General features: G+C 47.8%; 1 protein-coding gene across 1 annotated transcript; it reads left to right on the top strand.

The window, feature by feature from the left end:
• The first annotated feature begins 6,780 nt into the window (after positions 1-6,780).
• TMEM37 (transmembrane protein 37) lies at positions 6,781-11,026 on the top strand. The gene is made up of 2 exons (XM_064718733.1): positions 6,781-6,844; positions 7,680-11,026. Exons 1-2 carry the CDS (start codon positions 6,824-6,826, stop codon positions 8,250-8,252), a joined length of 594 nt encoding a protein of 197 aa, XP_064574803.1. The 5' UTR covers positions 6,781-6,823; the 3' UTR covers positions 8,253-11,026.
• The last annotated feature ends 787 nt before the right edge of the window (positions 11,027-11,813 follow it).

The following is an 11,813-nucleotide window of genomic DNA, read 5'->3' on the forward strand; positions in this document are numbered from 1 at the left end:
AAGCTGAAAACTTCAAGATATGGCAATAGCTCTGCAATAAGTGGCTACAAAAGGCACGAAGGCAGAAGCAAAGGTACCTGGTGGTGGCTGTGCACAGTGTTTGTGACAAGAAGCAGCAACACAAAATTTGGCTGGACAGGTAGTAATGGTTGAAATAGACTGAGAGTTGAAATAGGCTGAGCTGAGCTAAGGGGCTCATTGTGGTTGTCTAGCAGCAGGATGAATGTCTGTAAATGTGTAAGGGTGCTGGGCTGCCTGAAAATGTTGCTGACCTAGTGACCACCTAGTGCTTGCAGGTGAGGTGTGTGAGGCACCTGGGCTGCATAAATAACACCAGAGCAGTGGTGGTTTGTGGGCATCTACAAACAGATTTGTAGGTAGAGGTGATTGCTTTTATTAAACTAATAAGGTGGTAAAAATAGACAACCATTATCATATACAGCCTTGAGATCAGAAACAGAAGCAGCAAGCCTCAAAACAAAATATAATCCAGAGCCATTGCTTAAGGTACTTGTGGAGGATCAGATGCTTTTGATGGCTGGGCAGTGCTGCAAAACAGGGGATTGTTCTGACACCCGCTCAGGGAGTTGCTGCTGTTTCCTCTTGGTTAGATCAAAGAAAGGCCAGCTACATCCTGATGCTTGCAGAGCTGGGGAAGGAGGAGGGAAGGAGACGTGCTCTGAAGGCAGCCCAGCAGGCAGGAGGTCAGAGGCCAGCTGGCACACACACACTCAGCCCTGCTCTGCTGAGTCTGCAGTGTGCAGGACAGAACCTGGACTTTGGATGTGGCAATAATAAATGTTAACTCTGTGTGTGATAAGGCAGTGTTCCTTCTATCACGCTTCCATGATTAGCTCTTGCACAGAGCACCACAGAGCTGAATGGCACCCACTGCAGGTAGAGATAAGAAAGGGGATGATGTTTTCCTTGGAAATCTCTTTCTGATGGGTTTTGCTTGCTTTTAACAAACACGTGGAGGTGTAACACTCATAGCACAGATTTAACAAGTCAATATTGGTGTGTTGCTTAAGGCCCATAACAGACTTTTCAACCCTGTGAGGTAAATTTTTCACTTTGGTTAAAAGGCCCTCCAAGGCTGGCTGCAGTGTGCAAGTGACTCAAAATTCTTCAGTACTCATCTGGAGTGATCCTGTTTCATTATGGAAGCATTTTAACCTTTGAACTTATATGACCCTGCTGATACTGCTAAAAATAAATGACAATTGTATTTGCTGCCGTTCAAAATATTTGCTCTTCCCCCGAGTGTTCAGAGCAAACAATATTGGGCAATACTACTTTGGGGTGACTGACCATCATCTAAGCCATTTTGTGAGATTGATTATAAATTAGGGAAACAGTGTATTTTGGTTGGGACAGTTTTCTAAATACCACAGCTGTCACCCTAGAAGTAGGTTACACAGTCTTCCAAGTTGTCAAAGCTGTGTAGAAGTAAAACAAGTTGATATTACATTGATAGAAGACATTTGAGTCCATTCACAGTAATAAGCTCAGAAGGGTAAAAGTTAATGGAACAAAAATAGAATCTAATTTTTTTTCTCCCCCTCACAAGTCTATGAAGTACCCTCCAATCTATGAATTAGCCAATCAGCTGCTCATTTAAAGTGCAAATACCATCAATCCATTTTAGATGGGTCTTCATCATTTATAGAACGAGTGTGTATTTCTTCTAGAATCAGGGTATCTGTGAAAGTTACACACAGCTTAGTTGTGTTATCTTTGGAATACAGAATTCACGGGGAGCTTTTCTGCAGTGATCTTTTAACTTTCATTCCCAGCTACTCCAGTACACGTACCTTTATGAGCTGCATCAAATGCAGCATCACCACTTTCTTTCTACACCCTGGAAAGAAAAACAATTACATTACTGGGCCAGTGCAGCCAGGCAGACACCTTGTTTGTCCCCACCAAATGTGCAAAGCACCAACTTGTGTTTCCCAAAAGGCTGAGGCAATGCTATGTCCTCTCCTCCTAATAAACACTGCTCCTTTAAGTAAGTTCTGAACTTGGGAGACAGGCTAACCAGTTCAATGTACTCGCTACTTTTAAATCTCCTGATATGACTTTTTACTGATAGAAAAAATAAGTTTGTGACAGCTGAGAAACTAAATTATTTCCCCCAACTTATGTAGTATTGAAGTATGGACCCAAATTTTTCTAGTAGTGCTAAAGACTTAAAATTGGGTTGCCTTTTTTTTCAGTTTTGGATTTTTTGGGGTTTTTTTTTGTTTTGGTGGTTTTTTTGGGTGGTTTTTGGGGTTTTTTTGTTTGTTTGTTTTTTGTTTTGTATTGACTGTATATTTCAAAGGAAATTTGTCAGAATGGTCAGATGCAAATATTTTGTGGTATTTCCTAAGCCAGTGTAACATTAACAGACATCCCTGAAAAAGGCTGATTCTGAAGCAGAATGAGTGAGCACCCAGTGCTGGATCTCAGCAATGTGATCTGAGGTAGGTCCAAAAACTGATCGGAGGTGAAAACACAATTCTTGCTGGGATACATCTATTCCTTCAAGCCTGTTCCACTTAAAGTCTCTCTTCTTCTTAGACTGAACTGAGGTGGGGGATAAAATCTCTGTAATAATATATGGAGTCCCATATTATCAGCATGTTTCTAAACCAGCTCTGAGTCCTTCAGCAATCACTGTTTGATGTGGGTGGTCAGTAGGACCCAGAGCTGGCTGCTGGGTCCAACTGGGTGTGATCACCATGGGCAGCAGGACCTAGGCTGGGTATAACTGGGTATTTCACCATGGGCAGTAGGACCTAGGGCTGGCTGCTGGGTATAACTGGGTATTTCACCATGGGCAGCAGGATCTAGGGCTGGCTGCTGGGTATAACTGGGTATTTCACCATGGGCAGCAGGATCTAGGGCTGGCTGCTGGGTATAACTGGGTATTTCACCATGGGCTCTCATGCACAGCCAGCAGTGAGTGGGGCTGCAGGGACACCTGGTAGCCCCTGTCTGGTGGCCAGTCTGCCTTCCTGAGGCACAGCAGAGGTGTCCAGGCAGGAGGCAAAGTGAAACCATCTGGCCCAGGAGCTTGCTCCTCTTTAGTGCTTTTACATGCCAGGATGAGTTTGTCCGCTTGGGTGCAATAACTTGCAGGGATGGGAGGGAAATCCTGAGGTAAAGTAGTTGTGATAAGGGGCTGGTCTGAGCTCCATGGGCCTTGGCACAAGCCAAACCCCCTTTTGGTAGATGTGCTGCTGCCTGGGGCACGATTCACCTAGGATGACTGCCTGAGTTCCCAGAGGCTGCTGGGCTTGAGCAGCTTGCCAGCAACTTGCTGAGTTTTTGCCCTATTCCAGAAGCTCTGATCATCCAGCTAGGCTGAACCCAGCCTGAGCTGAATGCAGTTTCTTCAACCTGGATTTTCAGTCTACCAGGAAAAAGAGAAGGCAAGAGAACAGCGACAGGAGAAAATTAGCCTCTTCCTTCCTTCTTGTAACACTTTCTACATGCTCACTGCTTTGGGAAGATACAAAAAAATAAGTAACATTTTCCCCCCATACAGACCTTGGACACCTCCCAAAGTCTCACTCTGCAAGATACTCAAGATCTATTTGTTTCAAAGATCAGGTCCACATCTCTCTGCAGAGATACCTTGAACTAGGGATCTGATAAAAATGAGGGTTTAAATACCTCATCAGGTGAGTTGCTATGCCAAGAATTAAAGATGTGATCAGAAAGAATTTTATTAAATAGTTAAATGCATTTACAGAAGTAACTGGCTTCAAGGTCAGATGAAGCTGGACTGGTCACTTGTGTTCTGCTTCACTTTTAAGTGATTTCACTTAATTGGGCAATTGTTCCCTAAGCCCCTGGTGACACTCAGATTTCGGTCCTGAACCTTCTGCAGGAGTAAAGCTGGAACAGATTCTTCAGTGTTAAACTTGGCATAGTTTTAAATGAGCCAGATGAACCTATTTCTGCGTGGTACAACAGTCTCTGGTAATTTCCATTATTTATGAACACATTTCCCTGAACACTTTCTCTCCAGGGATAGGATGTGAAATGCCTATTTAAACAATAGAGAAAAGGGACTTTCTAAACAAAATAATGAAACTGGCAAGATACCAAGAACTCTACATTAACACAACCAAAAATACTTCTAAAGTGCTTTAAAGGTCATTTTTTCTGTTGTTATTACACAGGTGATGTATTTTTCAGACAAAAAAATGTGTTTTTCTTTTACAGCACTGAGCCTTTTTTATTGCAAAATACCATTTTCACATATGATTTTCGAAAATAGCATAGAGACATTTTCCCACTTTTTTTTTTTTTTTTTTGGTCTTTTAAAGTGCCATAGTATGCTTGGCTTGTTTTGTAATGAGAAATGAAGATAAACTCATTACATTTCAAAAAGGTGCAGAGTTCTCCTGGGCTTTCTAAACCCAGACAGCTTTACCAGAAGGTATCTCCAGCCAGGCAAGTGCAGAAATGAAGCACTCACTCTTACAACCATCCTCCCCGGGTGACTTCAGGAAAGTGACTCTGAAAGTGCCTGTTCAATGCTCATTAAAATTCCAGATCCAGTTTCATTCTCATTTATATTTGGGGAAATTAAATTAAATACAAAACATTAAAGCAATTTCTCTTTTGTAGAAAAGGTTCCATCCCCTACCACCCTTTTTCCTCGAAGAACAGGCTTGCCACATAACTCTATATTTACTGAAGAATCCAAATATGACAGGGGAGCAATTTTGGTTCCAAAAGCGACCAGTTTAATTTCCTCATTTATCTAAGCTTTTTATGCACGTGTTTAGTCATGTGAGCCTTACCATGGGCTTTTACAGGAAAAAAAAAGATCTTGCCCAGCAGAATACCCCTCACCGTTAAAAGTTAAGATTTTTAACTGCTGAAGTCATTAGAATGACTCAGATGTTTTAAATGCAGATCTATGCTTAATGATTTTGCTAATTGTGGGCCAAGTTGTGTAATGCTTTGCAGCATCGAGCCAATGTTACAGAAAGCATAAGTTAGTGAGGTTTTTGCCAGGTAAGAGGTGGTATATTTTGTCAGGTCCAAGTCTGCATTTGCTCAGCATGATTACATGCAAGCAGCTTTTATTCAGCTCGTGCAACAAATGAGACAACAAGACCTGTTTGTGCTTTTTGTGCCAAAAATACATATATATTGTTGAATTTTGAACTTTGAAGTGGAAGGGTATAACAGCAAATGCATGTAATCAGTCTGCACATGCAATGCAGAAATGCTGTTTAACATGTGGAATAAAGAGTTCAGGATGTTCATAAAGATCTTCTATCAACTGGTGAACCTAAGATGAAAGGGATGTGGCAAACATCAAGTTTTCTAGCTTGGATAACACATTCAGAAAACAAAATATGTTGTTGACCACAAACCCACAAAATATGTTTTGACAACAGACCTTGTAAAGATTTGCCATGAGTTGCAAAAGGAGAAAATCTGAATTCTGTGTCGGATAGAAATATAATCTAACATTGTATACAACTTTGTAGAGAAACATTCAAACAAAAGATTCTGCAGGAGGAGAGAAATAAAAAGGTCAGCATTTATCCTTAAAATTTAAATTATGAAAACTAAAGTAAATGTTGTTCAGAACTCTCACTCTTGCTAGAAAGTGTTACAGAAAACACCCCAGAACAGATCACAGCCGACATAAATGGTGTTTTAAAGGAAGCACAGCAAGCCCTGATGAAATTGCATAGACATTAAAATAATGAGACAATCTATATAGACAGATGATTAGTTCAGAAATTGAAGTGCAAGAAGGGTAAAGTAACAATAACTTCTACCACTCCGTATTGGAGAAGGAGATCCTTCCAATGCCTTTTGGCTAGAAAGGGAATGGCCAAATTCTGACCTCTGTGAATATAAGGGAGAACAACGACCCGTGGGACTGTCCACTGGACCTCAGACTCTCTGCTGGAGTCAGAATCAGATTTTGGCAGTAAAACACGAGTTTCTGATGACACAGCAACACCCAGCTTTCTTGGGCTTCTTAAAAGCTGCTTCAGACAGAAAAAAAAAAAAAAAAAAAAAAAAAAAAAAGTAGAGTAGTCAGTAATTCATTAGAGGATGGCACAACATGAGTGAGAAAAAGAGCTAAGGCGTAAAACTTTATGAGCAGCGAAGTTTTTGCTGACAGTACAGGTAGAGATAGGTAAGGCAGAGCAGGCTGGTAGCGATAAGAGCCGCACACTGCCCAAGGTGCGAGGCCATCGCCGAATGGCTCCAGGAACAAACCCCGGCAGGGCCCGGCAGCGAGGGCAGCACGGGCTGCTCCCGTACCCGCAGGGGACTCCGGGGCCGGTGTCGCTCAGCCCATCGCTGCAGAGCCGCTGCCGAGCGGGCCGGGCCGGGGCAGCCTCCCCGTGCCCCAGCGCTCAGCACCGGCACCGCAGCCCAGGCTGCTCCCGGCGGCAGGGCACACACACCGCGAGCCGCCGGTGACACGGGGGGACACGGGCCGGGGCGAGGCTGCAGCGCGGCACCGGTACCCCCGGCGCACCTCCCGCCCGCCCGGAGCCGCGCTCTGCAGCGGGCTGGGGCAGCTCCGTGCCCGGCCAGAGCAGCGCTGGCCCCGCCGTGCCGGCTGTGGGGAGCACCCTCACTCCGCTGCGCTTCACCCGGCTCGGTTCGGCCCGGCCCGGCCCAGCTCCGCCCGTCGGGGCCGCGCTGCTGACTCAGCCGCGGGGGGGCCCCGAGGGCGCCCCGGCCCCGCGGGCGTGGCGGGCGGGGGGGCTGCCCTCCCTCCGCCCTCCGGGAGATAAAGAGCGGCGGCCGCAGCCCGCCCGCGCCTCTCGGCGCCGCCGGCAGCATGACGGCCATCGGGGCGCAGGTACGTCCGCCGCTCTCCCGCCGCGGGGCCGCTGCCCCAGCCGCCCCAGCCCGGCCCTGCGCGCCGGGGTCGCTCCCTCCCTGCCCGGGGCAGCGGGGCGCAGCCGGCCCCGTTCCCTTTCCCGCCTTCTCCGGCCGGCGGCAGCTCCGCGGGGCCGCGGCTCCCCCTCCCCGCCGCACGTGGCTCGCCGAGGGGGCTGGGGGCTCTTGGCGCGACTTTCTATTGCATCTCGGGTCACTCGGAGGGTGTCGGTGAGGAGGGCAAGTGCGCTGCCCAGGCGGCTCCGCGGGGGCTGCAATCGAAGATTTCCCCCCGCTCTCCCCTCCCACCCCCCGGGGTAGCTGGGCCGTGAGACCCCGGGTGAGGACCGAGGTCCGGGCCGCTGCTGCTGCCGGCGGGAGGAGGAGAGATCGGCTGGCTGCAGCTCAGGAGGGCAGTGCTGCGATCCAGGAGCCCCCCCAGCCCGCTGCTGCCGCCTCCCCCGTCCCAGCCACCGGGCTCCATCCTCCCAGGGGCCGGTGGCTTCCTCCAGCCCTGCCACAGCAGGAGGCTGTGCCGCAAGACCTGGGGCAGGGACCTGGTTCAGCCAAGAGCTTTTGTGATCCCGGTCCCAAGCCTTGACGTGGGAGCATTGTTTGTGCAGCCAGGGAACTGGGAGAGCTTCACCCACCCTTCCTTTCTCCTGTGTACAGCCTTCCCCTGCGAGAAGGAGTTTGATGTGCACAAGTAGATATTTTCAAATACTGAATCCCACAGCTTTGTCTCGCTGGCTTCATTTCACCCCGAAGTAGCACTGTTAACTCTGTTACATTTTTTCTTCACGCTCTCCTTTCAGGTGCAGCAGCTGCTGGCACACCGGAGACCACAGAAATCCTTCTTTGAGACGCTCATCAGGAGCCTGATCATCCTGTGCGTGGCCATAGCCGTGGTCTTGTCGTCCATCTCCATCTGCGACGGCCGCTGGCTCTTTGCAAGGGGGCAGCTCTTCGGACTGTGGCACTTCTGCACCCTTGGCAACGACAGCGTCCTGAGGTGTGTCACAGACCTCAGGCTGGCCCAGGTGGAGGGGCTGAGCGTGGGGGTGATTCCCATCAGGAGCATGGTGTCCTTCGCTGTTGTGGTTGCCATATTTGGGCTGGAGCTGCTGATGGTGTCCCAAGTGTGCGATGATGCCAACGCAAGGCGGAAATGGGCGATGGGTTCCGTTCTCATCCTCGTCTCTTTTTTGCTGTCAGCCACCGGTGTTCTGAGCTTCTCCATCCTGGTGAAGGATCACCTCACCTTCACAGGCTTCACGCTGACATACTGGTGTGAGTTCATTGCTGCCTTCCTCTTCTTCCTTAACGGAATCAGCGGACTTCACATCAACAGCCTCACGCTCCTCAGGAGTGGGGTAGGCAAAATCTAGGCACAAAGGATGTACCTCTGCCTTTGTGTAATCAGCTTTGCCAATTAGACTGGAAGAAAGAGAGTCTAATGAAGTTTGAAACGGATGCCCTGTCTTAATTTGTGTGCAAGGAGGGGAAGCGTGAGTCAGTCTTGGTGCCTGTAGAAGTTGTACCCACCCACTGGTCAGCTTGGAGAGCTGAGCAGGGACTGGGACTGGCTGCTCCTGCAGTATGGCTTTCTGGAGAAGTGCATCAAAGCAGAGGGTGTCCTGCTAAACATGCAGAGATCTGGAAGACTGCAATCTATCCCACATGTTGACCTGAGGCTTGCACAACCCCACAACTGCTGTGGATTTGGTGTTGCTGTGCTTTTCCTCATACTCTGGAGCCTGTGAAGAGTGTGATGCAGCTTTGGTGTGTCTCATGGGTTTGTTTTGCCTCAGAGACAGATGATTTCTGCCTGGCCGTGCTCACTGGTGTGGAGCACTGAAACTCTTCACTGGATCTTACTTCTTCATTTTTTTTTTCAAAAGAGAAGGCACACAGAACTTGATCTGGTCACACGTTTTGTTTCCTTCAGGCACGTTCCCTTTATCTGTTCTGTTCTTGGTCAGTTTTTTGGGGACACTTCAGGCAGAGTTGCTGACCTGGAGCCGGGGTAGGTGTTGGGTGATGCAGGTGTAGAGGGAAGGGATGTGCTGCTTTCCTCAGGCAGCAGTGCATGTCCCTGTGTTTGTGGCCTCTCTCCACAAACACGGTGTCACCTCTCTCTTGCCACCCCTGAAGGACATGTGTCAACTGGTCAACCAAACTGGCTGTCTCGCAACCCTTGCACAGTTTGTGGTAACAGGGCATTGCTATTGGGTTTTTGGGGCAACAGGGACAAGCTCTGCAGAGGTTTCATGTGCTGTTGTGGCTGGGCACACCATGCAGAGACCACCACAGCTACTGGGATGTGTTTTGGTTATCACGGTTTCCAGTGCTTATCCTGTAGCTGTCTCCTGTAGCATTTCTTGTGGGAGGAGAAAGCCCTAGATCCTCCTGACCAGATCAGGTCCCTTTCTTCCTCTGACTAGCAGTGAGCCTGGGAGGAGAAGCAGCCGTGATTGCCTAAGGAGGGGCTGATGGGTGCAGCTCTAATCTGTCACCACTGGTAGAAACGTTGAGAGACATGGCCAAAATGATTTTACTAAGGCTGGCCTTCCTCCTGCCAATGTCTGAGTCAAGATCCTTAAAATTGCTACAGCTTTGAAGTTCTCCATGGTGTCTTACATAAAAGGAGAGAAGACCTCATTTGTAGAGTAGATTGCCATATATGTGTTTTCCCTGTCCAACACACAGCACTCAGTTGCTCACAGTTAAAAAAGTCTTCAGAGCATTTCAGGGTTTCTGGTTTACTGTTTGCTTTGTATCCGCTGGTAAAGCTGCTCATATCCTTGTTTTAGAACAAATGTTTCTACATGTTTCATCCCTGTACCTTGTCTGTTGAGCAAGGCTTTAGTTTCCTGTGCAACAAGTTTGACACAGTTTTTCACCTGAAACAAATGCATCATAGCACAGAGGTCAAAAAGCCTGTGTATGTCAGCCATGAGTAAACAGCTTTGTCTTTGAGAGGTAAGACTCTCAAGCTGTGCCTGAGCTGGAATGTATCACACTGATAAATGTGCTTCTGTGCTTGTGTTCAGGACAGTCTCCATTCCTCCTTGGACTTCTGTAACTTCTTAAGACAACACTCCTAAGCCCGTTTTGCAATGCAGGTTCAGACTTGGCCTGCTCTGGCCAGTGCCAATTGTACTTTTGCACACCAATCTGCCCATCTTTCTGTCAGCATGATGCAGAGCTGTGCCACCCAGACAGCTCTGAAGCTCTTGTGAGGTTTGGGGCTTTGATGGGGTTCCTTGGCCCATTCTCATGGACAAGGACTTGTGCCTGTGTCTCTGGAAAACATCACTGTGACTGTGTCTGTGCGTGAAGGTGCCTTTGATTTGCTGCATGGCACTGTTGAAGACATTCTGCTGGGCTGAACTTGCACCTTGCTTGTGTGAGCTGGTGCTGTTGGCTTCAGCAGAGCCACTTAGGCCAAAGATTCCCTGCAAGTTCTTGTCCCAAACTGTTGCACTTTGGTGTTCCCAGGTGTACCACGAGTACCTTAACTGAGCAATGATTCAGCTGTGGTGCCTGGGGGTGCCCGTGTCAGGCAGGGCAGTTCCCCTGCATGTAAGGGTGTTTTTGGCTTGTCTAGAAACACGAGTGTAACTTCACAGTGACACTATGGTGACATCCAGACTTGGAAATCACTTCTGAGTGTGCATTCCCTCATGCTAGCAGGAGGCTGTGCCTCCATCCCTTTCCTTGGAAGGCAGCCACAGCCAGACTGGGTTCCAGGCTGGTGCCTCCTGCTCGGGTTAGAGGGACACTGGACAATTGGCCATTGAGTTCACCCTAGACGTGGTGCAATTGTGAAGGATTTTTAGGATGCCCTCTGCCAGCTGAAGAAGAGGCCTTTTGTTGGGGGTAGGGAATCCTCTGGGGAAAATAGAGTAACTTTTTTTTCCAACTGTTTTTTTGTATAGTACTGCTCAATTATGCTGGGAAAAGATGCATTTTGACAGCTGAATATTAGAAAACAGAGTTGATTGTCTTGGAGATTCTTATATAGAGCAACCTGTGCAGCAGTGGGTCACTGTTCATTTTCTGAAACGTTTAGAGGTGTCAAGCAATATTCCTGAAGTTTGTTAAATAAATTGATTTGAAATAAGAGCTGTAATTCACTCTTCTTATCTTTTGATATTGGGGTGCAGATTTAAGGGGATGAGGGAGGTTTAACATAATCTCCCAGGCACCATTCCGTGTGTTTACCCAGCTAAACTGATGAAGAAATGAGTGCTTGGTGCTCTGCCAAGCTCTGACCAAGGGAACTGAGGCCACTGCACACTCCCCTCTCCTTTTCCCTCCAGTGTCTGCACCAGCCCAAGAAGCCAGCAGTGCTTTCTTGTCTTGCAAAACAAGAAGGGCAGTCAGCTGTGTTTCTTCGTGGGAATTTGAGATAACCTTGTAGGCGCTTTAATGACTTCCTGCTGTTGCATGTGCTCTGTTTACCAGCTAAAGAGCTCTTTCCTGTGTCCTTCACCTTCCTGTTCCCACACTGCACCCCGTGTCTGAAGCATCCTTGCTCTTTTCCTCAGCTCTGATTGTTTGGCCTGCAAGGAGTGGTATCTGAGTACAAATGTATTTGTTTTTCTCAGAGCTCACTGCATTAGCAGGTTTGGTTAAGTGTCAGGAAAAGAGCTTCCCAGCTACACCACTGAATTAGTTTATGTAATCTCGAGTTAATTAGCACCTGGTGTTCTCTTTCCAACAGGAGAGGTCGTTGGCCTGTCTCAGTTTAACATCTCTTAAAAGCAGGGTAATGAACATCACTTCTTGTTAATGAGCCGTTTAGACTTAGCTACTAACTTTAATTGGACTCTTGTACACAAGCCATTGCCTGTGGACAGGAATAAGGAAATGTTGATACAGGGCATGCCAGCTAGGGAAATTTCCTGCCTGGACTGTGATTTTCCAGAATCACAGAATGGTTG

Source organism: Zonotrichia leucophrys, chromosome 7 (assembly GCF_028769735.1).
Source record: "Zonotrichia leucophrys gambelii isolate GWCS_2022_RI chromosome 7, RI_Zleu_2.0, whole genome shotgun sequence".
In the NCBI taxonomy this organism is placed as follows: Eukaryota; Metazoa; Chordata; class Aves; order Passeriformes; family Passerellidae; genus Zonotrichia; species Zonotrichia leucophrys.

Excerpts from the sequence above, each read along its gene's own strand:
- TMEM37 (XM_064718733.1), top strand. The coding sequence starts at position 6,824 with ATGACGGCCATCGGGGCGCAG. Across the intron at positions 6,845-7,679 it reads TGACGGCCATCGGGGCGCAG|GTGCAGCAGCTGCTGGCACA; the intron begins GTACGTCCGCCG and ends CTCTCCTTTCAG.